This window comes from Calypte anna, chromosome 4A (genome assembly GCF_003957555.1).
Source record: "Calypte anna isolate BGI_N300 chromosome 4A, bCalAnn1_v1.p, whole genome shotgun sequence".
In the NCBI taxonomy this organism is placed as follows: domain Eukaryota; kingdom Metazoa; phylum Chordata; class Aves; order Apodiformes; family Trochilidae; genus Calypte; species Calypte anna.
Genome location: NC_044248.1, coordinates 13,295,088 through 13,312,199, shown reverse-complemented (window position 1 = coordinate 13,312,199; position 17,112 = coordinate 13,295,088). Strand labels below are relative to the sequence as shown.

General features: G+C 40.8%; 1 protein-coding gene across 5 annotated transcripts in view; it reads right to left on the bottom strand.

Annotated features, from left to right (window-relative positions):
* TBC1D1 (TBC1 domain family member 1) overlaps nucleotides 1–10,781 on the bottom strand; it is a 92,748-nt gene extending 81,967 nt beyond the window's left edge. For 3 of the 5 annotated variants that reach the window (XM_030449558.1, XM_030449561.1, XM_030449562.1), the window contains exons 1-2: nucleotides 10,610–10,781; nucleotides 2,690–3,205 (exon numbers count right to left, since the gene is read on the bottom strand). In XM_030449558.1, coding sequence (XP_030305418.1) covers nucleotides 2,690–3,106 — 417 coding nt within the window. In that variant the 5' untranslated portion in view covers nucleotides 3,107–3,205; nucleotides 10,610–10,781. Of the gene's footprint in view, nucleotides 1–2,689; nucleotides 3,206–5,841; nucleotides 5,989–7,139; nucleotides 7,321–10,609 lie in introns of those variants that run through there. The other 2 variants (XM_030449559.1, XM_030449560.1) reach the window with 2 other exon arrangements.
* Nucleotides 10,782–17,112: the final 6,331 nt, after the last annotated feature.

Below are 17,112 nucleotides of genomic sequence, written 5' to 3'. Positions count from 1 at the left end.
GTGCTATTTCTCTGTCTGCACAAAGTTCCAAGTACTTCTCCTCCTCTTCAAAGGCTTTCACTGTTTAATCTTCTACTCACCTGCTTTCATCTTAACATACTAATCTTCCTAGTCTACTTCTCCCACAGTCATCCTTTTGCCCTCTTCTATTTATCCTAAGGTGGGGATATACTCAGAACTTATTTCCAAGGACACAAAGTACCTTTTACTTCAAATCCTCAGTTAGCCCTGACCAAACCTGAGAATTCTTTGTCAAATATAGCACTACTACAGATTTATCTATGCAGATACAAACAATATTATTACAATTAGTAACCATGCATTGGTTTGTTTTGTGTCTGGGGTGTTTTTTTTGTTTTGTTTTGTTTAATTTTGGTTGGTTTTGTGTTTGGGGTTTTTTTGTTGTTTTTTTTTTTTCCCAAATAAACATAGAAGAAGTGCAATTGTCACAAAAGTTCGGATTGAGTGAAGAGTTGTTATGACCATATAAACTCTGTGATTAAAGCTATCTGGACTACTCTGGGCTCTTCTACAGATGATGTAAATAGGAAAAAGTCATCAGTAGTAATAATGACAGCACAGAAGTCTGCTGAGTCACACAGGCTTCAAAGACTCAGTTTTTAAAACTCGTTTCTTCTGAAGTTGAATATAAGCTGAGGCAACATAGTGCTAAATGCTTCATCCCAGTTCATTAGCTTTTAAAAAACAACTCCCTCAACTTGTAACAAATGTATACAGTACACTCCTGCCTTTCAAGCTGGATATGTGTAAAATAGGGAACATAGTTAAGTCTTTCTTATAAATCATGAGAGTAACCAGGGCAGAGTAACAACACCCTAGACAGCATAAAGGACTTAACTTAAAAAGTAAATTAATCATCATTTGCAGATTTCAGTAAAACAGGCAGAGCTTCACTTAAGAAGATAAGAACACTTGGCATTTCCATTATCCTTTTCTTAAAACATAGGTCCACAAATACTTGACTAGATGTCTATCTCCTAATTAGGAACTCAGCTTGCAGAAAAGTCAAGCAAAACAACCCTTGCAATCAAAGCAATTTAAGAGACAAGAATTCAACTTCCTTTTGAAGTGGAGGGTACTTTTTAAAGGGCAGATAGCTGTGTGAATATGGGGCTACCTAATTAAAATAGGCATCCAAAATTTCCAGGTGTTGTCTCCAAAAACATGTAGACACAACTGCAACTGCAGATGTATCTAGAGACTTACTTTGCTCTCTTTCATTTCAAACATGTCTAGAAAGTTGATCAAACATGAAGAAAATGTACGTCAACCTTCTGTTAAAAAAGAGAATGTACCAGAGGTGATTAGTGTTGTGAACTAACCATAGTCCTGTAAAATCACATGCCACAAGAGTAAGTACATAAGAAAAATACATTTACCAGCTTTTATTCAATGCAAAGTCCTGAAGCAAGTATTCCTTATTTCTGCTCTGTTCCATTTATAAATTTTTACATTTTAACTTGACAGGATTTCTCACTTGAATGCCTGTGATTTACAACATATTTGCCTTCTTATTTACCAGAACAGCCTTTTTATCTGGGGGGATTTAACAAAAGCTGTTTCCGTATGTTTTGATCTCTAAGCTTGAGACCATAGATTTGGAACTTTGCTACCTCCAAGGTGCTTCAGCAGGACACCTTCTATAGGACAGGCAAGCAGCATGTAGCAAGATGCTGTCTTCCAAAATTGTAACTAAGGTCAACACTCAAGAGGTGAAGGAAAATTTACTGCTTTGTCCCGAGTAGGACACAACAGCTTTGTGCCAAATCCTACTAGCTTTACTCATTCATGAGAGAAATTGTCTCACCTTACTCTCAAAGAAGAGAGGGACTATTTTTAGTGCTTCCACCTTTTCAGCAAGGCCACAACTTGCTTCTAGGGAAGGCAGACTGAGCCAGATCTCACCTCAGTATGAGCTACATTCCCCCATTTCCTGCCTCACACCACACAGCAGCAAGTCTGTGTGTCAGTCACACCACTGGGCTGTGGCCTCTCTCCTGTTCTCTGACACCATGTGCCAGGCTCTGGGAATTACAGAGCTAGGAAGGGGTTTCCACAGTGTCCTGTGGTTGGACTTGTGCTGCATGTGGAGGCTCTGCTCCACCCCACCCCTTCTAGTTCTGAGAAAGGAGACAGACAGCTCTACTTCCCAGTCACATAGTTCTCAACTCAGGAAAACAGAAATTTGAGAGGTGTAGGATTAAAGTTGACAGTGACTCGAGGGTGAAATCCTAGACCCAATGACATCAACAAAAAAACTCTCACTGACTTGAGGGCCAAGACTTTAAGCCTTTTTAAAGTATTTTTAAGTCTTTTTAAAGACTTTTTAAAGACATTGAAATTCAGATTCTGATCCTCTAGATGTACACACCTTTCAATTCATACACTGAGGAATTCAAATTCAACTGGACCATTAACATCAAATAAAGTGATGCCTGTAGGTAAATCATAGTGAGATCCAGTCTCTAATTATGAACATAACTTTAAGATCTTACACTGTAATGAAAAATTGCAAAGAGCACAAAAGAAACTCCATTTTAAAAGTAGCATCAACTCTTCCACACTTACATCATACCCTGTAAAACATACAACCGTAGGAGAACAACAAATTCTGCAGTATGATTCCAACAGTTGCTTGTTTTGTGGGTTTTTTTTTCTTTTTACTTACTTTTGTCTGATCATCAGCTTTGAATACATAGCAGATATTTCTCTGATCTGCCGCTCCATCCTTTATCAGACAAGCAAAGTAGCTTGGATCATGGCTGTTGTGAATCAGTTTGTGGACATCCTGTGGCTTGTATTCAAACACAGTTGAACAAATCAAAGGATCCCACTGCTGGATTTCCCCTGTGTCTGGCTGACACCGCAAACTCGCTGGTGAAACATAGAGTCGGATTTGGCTGACACTTGGTTCTTCTTTGGAAGACGTTGTACTGAGTGTCTGGATCTCTGCCACAATCCAAGGCAGCATGGACATGGTGGTTAGGGAATGCACTGGCAGAGAACCAACCAGCTGGAGACTGAAACTTGCTGAGAAATCAGTAGGTGTTTGGTACTTTTTAGCTTTGAATGTTATTGGCTCCATTTTACAGTCCTTTAAGGACCCTGGACTAATTCACCAATATTTCAGTTCCATGGAATGATGATATCTGGATGGTTCTTTTGATTAAAGAACAGAAGGGTTCTGAAAGGGAAAGAAAGAGTTATATAGGTGCTGGAACCTTGCTATAAATGAACTGTCAGTAACACAAACATTTAATAGCTTAACATAAGAAGAGACATACTGATTGTAAACCCTGACCTGTCATGTACTTTTTCCCTGCACTGGGGGGGTCCAACAAACATGAGTACTAAACACATTGGTCTAGAGGAAAAAAAAAGTCAATCCTGATCTAAAAGATGCTTTACAACCCTTGCTAAAGCATCTAATGAGTAACTAAAATAAAAAATGCACATTTTTCCTAGCCTTTGTCTGCTTCATGGGCAAGCACACGTGGATTACAATTGCCTATTTCAGTCCTAGTATCACAGAAGGAACTCAGCTGAGCTATTCTGACCTTTGTGACAGCTGAAGTCAGTGCTTGCTGAGACACCTTCATATTTGGAAACAAACACACACAAAAGGTTAGTTTTCTTGTACTTAGGTGGATGATTTTTAATTTGTCCATCAACATGGAGTTTTTTCCTTGGGTTTAGTTTGCTAAGTGATCATGGAACCAGACTTTTCCCTTACATAACACCCTGGAAATTGTTGTCATCTGAAAAAGCCAGTAGCAATCAACTGACTGATTGCTGATAAACCTGTCAGATGGCAGAAACAAGCAACAATCCCTACAGCATCCCAACAAAAAACAGATAATTTACAATTCACGACTGCATTTTAAGTGCTGCCAGCCATCCAGGAATGCCTAAGTTTTGCACACTGATATGGTATCATTTTCATTTCTTAAAATATCAAATGGAACCAAGTTACATACAACTCTTATACTCAGCACCTACAATTACCATGCTACCACATACTAGTAGTTTTAGCAATAAAATCCTTTAATTGCATTTATCAATTTGGTTTTGCAAAATATAGTCTATGAAACGAAAACACACAGATTGGCATTTGTTATGCCAATGTTTTAACTTCTGATTAACTGAACCTGGTCTCAGCTGTTGCATTACTTTCTGCGAGACTGATGAGAAGCTGACAGGTCTATAATTGCCTGTGCTTAAATGCCATGACCAGTTTACCCTCAGCCTTCTGAGAATTTCCCATGAAAAGACCTAGAAAAAAACAACATGAGCAGTCCCAAGAACTCCCTACAAAATATTTTTAATTATATTTGAACAAGTATTTAATAAATGGCATCTGTTTACTGTGGCAACAGTATTTCTTGTCTTTGTTCATCTACAAGCATAATAAAAATAGCAGTATTTTTCTCATGATTTTTCATTAAACTTTGTCCTTAATTTGTCCTTCTAAAAATATTTTCAAGCTGAGTTTCTAACCTTTCTAACCTCTCACCTTTTTTTTTTCCCCACACACAATAATGATTTTAGAACTTTTGTATCTTTTGACAAATGAATGCTGTGGCAATATTACCAGTTTCACAGATACTCAATTTAGCAAGAAAATGCAATAGTGCAGGTTTTAAAGTTGATATTTGAAGAAATCATCATAAGTAGCTTCCTAGACTTGTAGAAAAAATTTTAAAAGCCTTTTTGTATGCTTCTGTGTGTGTCTGTGCATGAGGGGTGTGGGGAAAAGGGCCATGAAAATCCAGAATTGCATGCCTCGTTTCAATTATACTGCAACTCTTTTTCTTCTGTTTCACAACCAAGCATGAAATTAATCGTCTTTGAAATCAGCAGGAATGCGATGCAGCTTATGGGACAGCAGCTTCAGGAAGCATTTTACACTTTATCAATACAGACTGCATAATACAATTAGAATTACAGTTTAGCATCTGTCTGGAATCAAAACTGTCACTGCTTTGACACACTATTAAAATCTTTTTCTGCTTAACTATAACAATGAAAAACAGTTTAGCAGCTGCAGTGAAAATTGGACTAATTCATTATTACAATGGTGTGTATTCAAAACCACAAAAAGTTGTGGTTTTAGCTTTTACAGTTCTTGTTATTTAGTGGCATACATCTCAGGATAAGAGAGCCTAAGAAAACTCTTCTCAGTTGATTGCACAGGTGATGGTGACCCATTAGCTCCATATTTTTAAACTGTATTTCTCAATTGTGTTTTCTTGTAACTTTTTTTTTAAAGAAAAAAAAAAAGCCATTTAATAATAAAATGCATGTAAAAATACAATGAAGTCATCCTCATTTAAATCAACTTTTCAAGGAACAGAAGTTTTATTTGGGGTACCGCTATCTATCCTGTTCTTTTAGCCCTGATCTACAAGGCACTGCTGTCTCCAGTAGGACTAAATATCACAATATAATACACCATTTTGCATGCTAACTCTAAGTATTGGAAAATATTAAAAAAAAATAAATAAACAACAAAAAAACCCAAGCAGGTTGACACTGTCATATTTAACAAACACTGTACTGATTGAATGTATTTAATATAAATGTAAAGCTGTTTTCATTAAAAAGAGGTGAATACCAAGAAACACCTTGCGAAGTCTAACAGCATAAACGCATTGCACATAAATAGTGCAATGTCTGTATTTGTTATTTCTAAAGAAAAAATATTAGTTTTAAATCAAAACTAGAAGTCAGAATGCTAGGTTTTCCCCCTAACATTAGCAGAATCTAAAAATGCAGTTTCCCAGAGTACAAATTTAAAAGCATTAGGTCTCCTCATCTAACCTGTATCATTATGGATGTTACTGTCCTGTGTGTTCCATCTCCCTTTTCCATTCTTTTGTTTCCTCCTCTTGACATTCTTCTCTTGATTTACATACAAATCCTACCACAAATTATACCAGTTTCAGGCTGCTGGTGTGAATGTCCTTTAAGTTTACACCAAGGACTAGGTTTTACTTCAAGACTATGAAATATTTACATGTAGGCTTAATTTAGAACTAAAAATAACCCTGTTCATCTCAACAAGCCTATTCTGAGACATTAAATTAAGCACGTCACAGCTGATGAGTGCCCATGCTCTGAACTCCATCTGTCCTGACTCCATCAATTGGAATTTTGGCAGGTTCAGCTACCTCTGTTTGCCACTACTCAGTTCATTGCCTCCAAAACTTGGCTCTGCAGCCACAGTACTTGTTTACCACCCATATTAGTACAGTAGGCTCAAAGATTCTTCCTCCCAAGAGTCTGCCTGGTAAGCTCACAAGTGGCTTCTTCAAAGCAAACTATTCCATCTTTAATCCAAGACAGAATAGAAAAGGTATAAAAATAAAGCCACCCACTTGTTTCCTTCCACCTAAACTTTGATCTTCCTTTGACAGCTCTAAGTGTCATTCAGCTCCATGGCACGGGGCTGGGAGCAGACTGCCAGGTTTTGTTTTCCTCTGCACACAAGCTGAATGTCTCCAGTTGTTCTCCCAGTGCTCACAGACAAAACCGAGACAGCTCCTTTTTATCTCTCCTATCAGCATCTTATGAACGACCTCCACTACCCTGCACTCAGAGCTGAGGAGAGGCTGAGTGAGACTCCTCACCTAACAGCTTTGCTGCCTCTAAGACATGGTATTATGTATCTTAATGTTGCCACTTTTTAACCTGCTTTGATTTAGCTCTCTTCGCTCCATCAGCATAAAAACTCCAGGGCCAAGTGTACCACATGTGCTATTTACACGAACCACACTAATAAATCTAACCTCACCTTCTATATTAGGAGACACCAGACCAACTCACTAAACGTGAAGGATACACAAATGGAATATATGCATTCCCTTTCACTGTGATCTAACCCAGCCACTTCTCACAAGCAGGAGTGGTCTTACAAAGCACGCAACATTACACTAGCAAAATCTGATAATGTGATGGTTTAAAAAAAACAAAACAAAAACCATGTATCAGGTTCTTGTTCTCCCAAATGAAATTATATTCTCATTTTTTTATATCATTAGAAACTAAAAGACACTTTCAGCAGGAAATCAGGGTAATAGCAGGACAGTATGAAGAGTCCACTTACAAAAACTTAGTACCTCTGCCATTCTGGAACCTGGGTTCTCCCTGCATGAAGGTACATGCCTAAGCAGCTGTGCATCATGTAGGACAGCATTCCTCAAAACACCTCTCGAGAGAGGAAAGACTTCACAGTGAAAACAAATTACAGGCTCTGCCTGTCATTTGATCCAGGTCAGCTTTGAGGTCAGGAAGGAGAATCTTATGGGATACAAAGACTGAGCTTATTAACCCGGGAGGGGGCATGACACTGGAAACCAGGTCTTGGCAGCTGGAGGAAAAACTAGGCAGATTGGGATGGACTCAGACTACGACAGAAAAAAGGCAAAGAAGAGAGCAAGATTGTTGTAAACCAAAAGAACACACACAAAATCAAAAACAAAAAACAAAACCAAACAAAAAACCACAACAAAAAAGCAACTACAACAGCAGTGAAGAATTATCCTTCTGTTGTTTCTTCTGGATTGGACTAAATTCAATACAGACATGTGGTCAAAAGTTTAAGACTCTTGCTCAGAACATGGCTAACTACTGCCCTATGCAATCCTTCACTCTCCTCCAGCTATTCTGTTTTGGTAGCAGTTGAAGTGCTGGGACCCACAGTAGTAGAACCTTCATCAGTAGATGGTTCTACAGTAGAACTGTAGTAGAACCTTCATCAAGCAAGGGAGCAATTAGAGCTCCCATATATTAATGACTAAACGAGGAGTTTGACCTGTGAGCTACTGAACAGAAAGACTCCAGCTTCCTCAACCTTTGCAGTTCATCGGAGAGGTAACTGTGCAGTTACTCCACGTCAGGCTGACACGAGAGCACCTGGTTACTTTTTCTGTAAATGAGTTTTCTTTCTCCCCTCCAAGAAGCTAAGCAAACCTTCCAACCATAAAGCAAGGTCTTCTGAAAAACATCTGGTCTTAAAGAACACAAATTAGTTCAGCTCTTCCCTGCACAGTATTAGTGCTGAACCCTGTGGACAAATGGAACCAGAGGCACTCATACTGACTGCACTTCACCACTGATTATTTTAGCAGAAATATCATACTACGTAAGGATTATGAGGAGACCTGGCCTACATCCAGAGCTCAGGAACACGAGCCAGAACTAAATACCACTACTCTCCCTCTCTGTCTGTTCCTTGACTGAGATTTACATTTTCTTCACTCATGCTGACAGATTTCTCCATCCACCTAGCAAGATATATAGAAAAGCACAGATGAGAATATGTATTAGGTATGTCACAATATGGTCACTGATGAGAAGAGGTTCTTTTATATTTCCATCACTGTGCATGAAGTTATTCTCTTCACTGGTATCACAACATAACAATCATTAGATTGTCCTATGGGGCAGCTAGTTGCAAGCTTTATCTTTTTTCTTGAGGCTTGAAGCAATATTTTTTGCCTGTTTTCTGTACATAAGATTCATATACTATACCACATGTTTCTCTCAGTTTTCAAGTAGTTCTAATTTAACTCAACCTAGCACTTAGAATCACAATGCACCCTTCTCTTACAAGGATCTTCTTTTTATCTCATAGCTACTTATTATTTGTTCTTTCCCTCTGGACCTATGGCTTCCTGTGGTCAACAGCAACTACAGAAATCAATTCACCCAGAAATTATTTTTAATTTCTATTCTTCTTTCAGATACTTGCATTAAATGCTGACTTTTAAAAGATTCTCTTCAACACCACCAGCAGCTTCAGATGTGGCCCTGAATAATGTTTCACCATGGACACTGAGCAAATAATTTGGCTTCGTGGTAATAATCACACCCAAAATATTTACTGACAGCTAGCATTATATCACTTCTCAAATAGGTTGAAAAATTTAATTGGACTATTAATAAAAAAGTATTCCAGCAAAATTGTAAATTGTTCTTTGTTATAAATATACAAGTTTATAATCAACTACAAAATGAAGGAAATAGTTCACTGTTCCTGCCCTTGATACCTGTTGCTATTTCCTTAATAGAGTCCAAAGAAATTATGATGATGATGTCTTCTGAATCAGCCTCATACAGAACTGAACAAAATATTAGGCCGTTCTGTTTATAAAAGAAAGCTTGCTAGGCAAATTACATTCTGAAAATCATTCCTTTTTATTCAATTGCATACCTACAGCCAAAATACATGCGTGCAACTTTTCAGTTAACCAAATTAAAAAGTAAAAAAATTGTCAAGTTTCACATGCGTTTCACATTCTTTCCAGACTGTCATTTTTCTCACCTACAAGCAATTCTACCTTTGCATATTACCTATGACTTCCAGCATTTCTATAAAACAAGCTGTGACACATTTCCACTTCAGCCTGTTAAAGTTTTTGAAGTACAATCATGTTCATCAGCTCATATTCATTTGCTCTTCATGGGATGTATATTATTATTAATTTTGACGAACAACATTCCGTTCAATCTCTGGGCTTAACGGCAGGCACAAATCCCACCATCTGCACTGCTAAGGCTTCCTACAGCAGATCTGCCATAGCAGCCTCTCTCCCAAATACAACAAAGCATATAAAGGTCTCAGTCCTTGCAAACTACAGCATAAACAACCACGTTTGCTTCATACTTTTCATGAATGCGGTTTCAAGGGATCATTCCCTTGTTAATTTAGCACACGTATTGAAAGGACCGTAGAAATACTGCCAGTATGTGGGGGATTTTAAGGTGAAACTAGAAGAGTGCTGCTGCAGGAAAGGTGTTAAGTGTTGCCCCCCCCTAAGGAGAGCGGCTGTGCTGCTGTGAGGAGCAGCGAGTTGTGGAAGGAGTTTTGCATCGATGGGTAAGGAAGGGGCCGGTAAGAATGAGGAAAAGAATTAAAAGCAGACTGTGGCCCCACGTCCATCTCAGATTAAAGCTGAGCAAGTCTTTTGGTAATTCTGACAAGACACCAGGTCTTCCAGGACCTTGCATGCCGAGAAGCGAGACATCGGCGTCCCCACTCCGCTCCGGCCGCCCCGTCCTGTCCCGCCGCCCCTCAGAAATCCTCTCTCCAGAGCAAGTGCTGCGACTTCACCCGAACGATGGGGGGCAGGAGCCCTCCCTACCCCACGCCGCGGGCACGGAGCGGAGCCCCGGGCCGGACCCGCCTCGCAGCCGTTTCCTCTCGGCCAACTCAGAGCCCGGGTAGGGCACCCGGACCCGACCCTTTAGCCCAGCGAGGAAGAGACGGGGGGGAGGCAATCACTCTCCTCAACTTTCACTAAAAGCCGCTCTTCCTTCTTCCCTCCCTCCCAACAGGCGGGATGGCCCCGCCAGGGCTGCTCCCCTGGGCCCACCGGCAGCAGGGGCATGGCGGCCCCCACCGCGCCACGGCCCACGGCCGCCCCCCACCAGGCCTGGACCTAAGAGCTGGGAGCAGGGAGCTGGAAGAGGGAGCTGGGAGCAGGGAGCAGGGAGCTGGGAACAGGGAGCTGGGAACAGGGAGCTGGGAACAGGGAGCAAGGAGCTTGGGAGCAGCGGCTGAACGCCCCCCCCACACGCCGCTTACCGCCGCCTCACAGGGTGTGCTCGCTGCCTGAAGTGCCTTCGGCGGGCAGCGGCCCCGGGCTGTCACCACTTCCCGCCGAGCGGGGCAGGGAGCCGATAACGGTCTCCGGGCCGGGGAGGCCACAGCACCACCTCAGGGCACCGCAGCGGAACCGGGCCAGTGGACTGACTGCTTGCCGCCTCTTGTTGCTGTCTGCCCCGCCTCGGGCTTCCCGCCCTGCACCGCCCCTACCTGCCGGCGGTCCGGAGGGGAGGAGGCGTGAGAGGTCGGGCCGAGCACCCAGCGCCTGCCGCTCACCGCCTCTCTCCTCCCGCCGCAGCCAACCCGGGCGAAAATAGCAGCACGGCAGCTCCCAGGCCCGGTGGGGGCCGGGGGGGGAGAGGCGCCCGCCAGAGGCGGCAGGCAGCCGGCGACAGGCGGGCGCCCATGTCGCGACAGAGGGCAGCTGAGACCCCTTCCCCCGGCCCCTTTAGTCCCCTTCGAGGGGTTCGGACGCGCTGCGCCTTGTGTCTTGTCACAAGCTCTCGCCTCCCCTGGGGAACGCGTCCGTATCGCCTGGGTGCAGCCAGCCCGGGTGAACCCCAGAGCTGCAACCGGGAGCACAGGGGGTAAGACAGGAGCCGCCATCAGAAGGAAGTTTGCTTCCAAAACGAAGTGGCCCGGCACCTGCAAGCTGGAAGGAGGCAAGAACCCCTCGGGTTGGGCCCAGCCCTGGCCACGGGGAAGCCTGCGGGCTCACCTCTCGATCATCTCCGTGCCTTCCTCTCACTCCTATACAGGAGGAGCCACGCATGCATATATATTTTATATATCTACATATGTATATGTATATAATAACTTAATTGTCAGCACTAGCTGGTCTTTCAGTTGTCAGAGAGGGTAAGGAATGAATAGATCCCGAGACTTAATTATACTCTTCAACAAGTGCTTTTTCCAGATAATCAGGCAGCCTACATTCCCCACTCTGCAAACCACTTTTGCACTCAATTAATTTCAAGTCTTGGCAGTAAAACCACGGATTTACCTACTTTTAAGCCTGTGCACGCTTACAGAATCAAAGCTTTCTCAAGATTTTGCTGCTGCTGCGCATGCACTATGCTGTGAGGGAAACATCAAGTAAGCTGTCAAATGCAAGCACAATGCTGCTCCAGATTACAAAAAATGAGGCATATTTCAGTCTGTAAGCAACTCACTTGCAGAGCGTGAGGTTGTTGTATCTACATGGCTTTTGCTTGCTAGGTGTATTTCATAGGATCATTGATAATGTGACAAAGCATGAAAGCAAAGCAGTGGATCCCTCAGAGTGTTTTGTTCCCAATGCATCCTGAGTTCATGGCTTGTCTTCAGACATGGGAATAGGTAGTGGGAACAGGTATGAGCACCGTTTGTTTTTCAGTGACACCCTTTACATTCTGGGAACAGGAATGCTATCAGCAAATTGTGCCAGTCTTTAAGCTATAACATCTAAGAATAATGCTCTTACTCCAGTTATCACTTGCCAACCTCAACACAAGTGTCTCCTTTTGGGCATTTTAAACTTCTGCTGGAGCATCACACACTTCTGGTAATCATGTTATGGAAAATGGTGAAGCACAATCTCCACCCAGAGAGCTCCAACACTTCAGCCAAGGACTCATGCATTCCCAAATTACCAAGAAATAATCTTGAGAAGATTGTTTTTAACTGGTTCACTGATGACTTTCAAAAGGTGGTAATGAAACAGATAGGGATCCTACAGGACTGTTTTTTGCTGCTGGGAAAATCCTTGAACAACAACAGAAGTCAATACTTGAGCATCACAAATACAAATTCTTTCTTCCTTCTCCTCTTTGATAGCTGGCAAAGAAATCAGACTGTGCCTGAATTCATTCCTAGGGCCCTCTATTATTTTTCCTGTTATCTGTCTCACATGTTGTAATTCTCTAGCAGAGTTTTTTGTTAAATTATTCATGTTCTGATACAAGGTTTTATACGCAAAGTGAAAAATCTTGGATAAGAACTGGTTTAATAGTTCCACTTACTCTAAATTTCAAAAAACTCCTCTTTTTCATTCAAGTAGTCATATTTCATTAGAGTTAATAGGAGACATAATAAATCTGGAGTATTTATATTTGGCAAACACCTTGAAAAACTATTCAGCAACATTCATTATCTGTTTAATCCAGCCAGTTTCTGTAATACAAATTGGTAAACTGTAGTAAAAAAAAATCCAAAACGCACCCATGTGCCTCAAAAAGAAATGAAATTTTAATATAACATTTGCAACATTTTTTGACAATTTTATTTTAGAATATTTTGATTTTTTTATTACAACTAACTAAAAAAATCAAAGTAATAAAAATAGAAGATATGTCAGTGGTTTTAGAAGGTAGTAGTCTGATGTCTCTCACCAGCTCAACAGCAGAGAAAATTGTCATAAGAAAAACATAATACTACCAAGATGGAGTGGAGAAACACACAGCTCGAGGCATCTGGAGCAAAACTCTACTATATCAGCAGTGTACATGCCAGTGACCATTCATTTCAGTGCTGGTAAAAGAGACTTAAAACACTGCTATGAAAGAAGTGAAATTGTTTGCGGAGAGGGTTTAGAAACAATGCAAAAGGAAGAGTTTAAAGCTGGATCAGATGAAACAAGGAGCATTTAGATATGAAACACTTGGTGATAACAAGGGAAAAAACAGCTCTTACAGGGCAGAAGTGTCTCTGAATAGCCCCGTGGTTACCTGCAACTCTTCTTTATGGTCTGTCTTTGCAGATGAAGGATATTTTAATATTAAGTAGCTCATGAGCTATGCAAGGCAGAATGGAAATCTAGAAGATGGGATTGTAAAGAGTCACCTTCTCTTTCTGGTTTTAGCACCTACAGGGGCTGCAAGATGTGGTCCCCTATTATCATGATTCAACATCCAGTTTCCTCAAGATGGGTATTTAGATGCTTTATTTGAAGAATAAAAGGGTCACGCTGTCTTTTCTGTCTGTTTATCCAGAATGCAGGAAGACTAGTTTGTTTTCTACTCAGCCTGATAGTGTTCAGCCTGCCAGCCATGAAAATTTCCAGATTACACTGGACAGCATTCCTTCTCCTTGCTTCCTAATGAAACTGTTATTTATATAGGGGGAAAATAAAGTTTTATTTGTGAAAACAAGGACAAAGCCAGAACTGGGGTCATACGTTCCAGTCCTTAAAAAAAAAAACAAAACACTTCCATGTGTACCAGGGACTGGAATCCCTGTTGTCAAGTGAAAGCCCCAAGCACCAGACTTCCTAATAATGTCTGATTTTCTGAAAGAGTAAATATCTTTTTCCCTTCACAAACTAGATTTTCGTTATAGTAGCCTATTAACTCAAGCATCCTACCATGACATTAACTTCTACAGACTGAGGAGGAAAATCAGCCTAGGCTTTCCACATCCTGCAAACATGATCTATTAAAAAAACCAACCAACCAAAACCAGAACCCACCCCTGCCTTTCATACAGAACCTGAACATACAGGCTTGTGTGAGGCACACTATGGGAACATGCAGGCAATGAAGCCTCTTGCAGGGGACGGAGGAGAAGCATCTCCTCACATAACCACAGCTGGGTAGGATTGTACAGTGAGGGCAGAACTTGGGTCTGCAGTGACTGTGAATCACCCTGTGAAGCAGCATGAGGCAAATGGCAAGTTTTAAATTTCTCCTGCAGGATAGTTTCAGAGTTTGAGGTGCTCCCCAGTTGGGCAGCAGTTAAGCAGTAACAATCGATTATTGATTTGAATGCAGGCACCTAGACTGTGCTTCAGATGCAGCCTCTGTGCTTTTTCTTCTGTATTTCCCTAATGAATTTCTATTTCTGTTATATAAACCAGTGTAAGTCTTCCTTGGCAATTTGTTTCCTGTAAATCTGTTTAGTACCTTATTAAGAGCATGGTACTGCTTTGCTGGCCTTTGACTTGTGAGCTCTTGATGAGGTACTACATTCTTATCCAATGACACTATATCCTCAGATGCTATTTATATATAGTTCCAGACATTCTGTAAACAAAATTTTAATTATAACTGTTATTACAGCACTTGTGCTTATTTCCTATGCTGTAGGAGCACATGCCAGTGACATTAGTAAGTAATTATCTTCAAAGACAAGAGGCATTCTTTTATTACTGATCATGATTAGAGTCAAGAAAGCTACTGTTACAGATCCTGCCTGCTGCCTGTGCTTTTGTGCATTTCAGATGTCATGATTAATCCTCCCTCCCCTTTATTCCCATAAATACATTTGAAAATTACTTACCCGTGATTGTGTATTTTAAGCTTTTTCTTTTGTTTGGAAGCTGCTGTTGCTATGCCATCATTTTTATTACATTTTAGTTGGGTGGGTGTTAGGATATGATTGGACAGTTTAATATGCTCATCCCATTATGCACAGTGTCCTGATGTGCATGACCTCATTTCAGTTACCTGGCTATTGCTACACAAAAGAGAAATGTAGGCTTTCACTTGGAAGTTGAGCAGAAATACTCTCCTTGATGAATCTGTGTGCTTACATAGTGCAAAGAAATATCATGAAGGATTGCAATGCAGATTAGTTTATTTACTTTTGATTATTTTTGTATTTATGGGCAGAGTACAGTTCTGCTGCTCATTATTTTTATTTAAAATTAATTTTTAGATTTTACTTATGTCTGGCGTCCTGGTGCCTTCAGTCAATGCTTAGCTCACAAATGTTAATTTACCTTAATTTTAATGTTGCTATTTACAATGACAAGGATATAAGGCTTGATAAAAAACCCAAAATTTTCAAGGCTGGATTTAAATTGTGACTAGTAAACAAACTGATGTCTTTAAAAGTGAAGTCTATCACAGAATTACCTTGGCTGGAAAAGACCTTCAAGATCATCCAGTCCAACCATCCAGTTCAACCTAACACTGACGAGTCCTTAACTAAACCAAATCCCTAAGCATTCCATCTATAGGACTCTTAAAGTAACTCCAGGGATGGGGACCCCATCACCCACAGGCCCTGGGCAGCCTGTTCCAATGACTGATAACCCTTCCAGTGAAGAAATTCTTCCTAACATCCAATCTAAACCTCCTCTGGCACAATTTGAGCCCATTACCTCTAGTCCTATCAATTGTAACTTCATTAAACAGACTGATGCCCACCTCTTTACAACCTCCTTTAAGATAGTCCTAGATAGAGAAAGTTCAGTCTTAAAGCATTAGACTGAAAGCTTTACTATGATTTTATTTTACAGCACTACCTGTGAATCTGTGAATTAGACCAGATGTGAAGAAGCTGTAGCTTAGTACTCATTCCAGCTCACAATACTACCCCCTCTCCAATTTGCAATTTTACTACTGGCTTTGTTTCAGTTCTTTATTTCAGTTCTAGATCCTCTTTCTCTGATGCAAGACAAGGTTACTAAAGACCCTAGCAACCACAAGTTGGACTTGGAACTCTCAACATACTTTCAGGGACAAAAGTAAGAGGAAAAAACCCAAAATATTAAAAGAGGGGTAGTGTTGCCTTCAGATTTCAAGCACAAAAAATTCTTCAATCAGAAAAAAACAAAACAAAACAAAAAGATTAACTTTTCTGCCACAAGGTCAGGTGGTAATGGACTGGTAATCAATTAATTTGTCAATGAGTGTCAATGCCTCAGTAGTTCTTGTTTCCTTTTGAAAATCTCTTCAGATCTCTAACATGACAAACACACTGTTTTTAGCACACTTAACATGCATTAAAAAAAGTCTAGAGTTCCTAACAAGGTAAGCTGGTATTTACTGGGGGCAGAACAAGTTTGATCCTCTATGAATAATTTGCTAAATTTGATCTATGCTTGGTGTGGCAGCTACTCATTTTCCGTGAGATACCACAAGTGATCCTGGCAAAGCCCCAGGAAGTACTGGGGCTGTTAGAGCTACACCAATATCCAAAACAAGTACTGAAAATGCAGAAAGCCTTGTATTAAAGCCAGCTGGTAACTTCCAAATAACCATCTCAGGCTCTGCAAGTGCAAACAACAGTGTGCAATAAAATGGAAACGTCTGCTCTAGACATGGTGAGTTCTGTACCAAGTCATGGCAGCACACAGGATGCTGGGCTCTGAGACTGGGATACACATTGAACTCGTTATGTTCAGTTAAATGAGGAAACAGAAAGATGCTGGAGGTAGATACATTATCTTACTAAGTTCATGGTATTAACAGGCAGTTTAGTACATGCAGTGTTGCTAACCTGGAATATGATGTCTAGTCCCACAGCAAACAGCTTTCCAGCAAATACACTGTGACTTTCTTGTTTATTGGGGCAAAAAATCCCCAAGAAAGATCACTGGTTTGGAAACATTTTCCCCAAGTTTTTCAAATTTTCACCACAGGCTTTCAGTACTTCTTGTTAATAGAAGAACGTGCTTTGGAAATCTATATATAAAGTTGCATAGTATTATCAGATCACACACAACGCACAAAATAAATAAAAGTCCCCACAAAACAGGCTGCATTTTGGGAACCAGGATA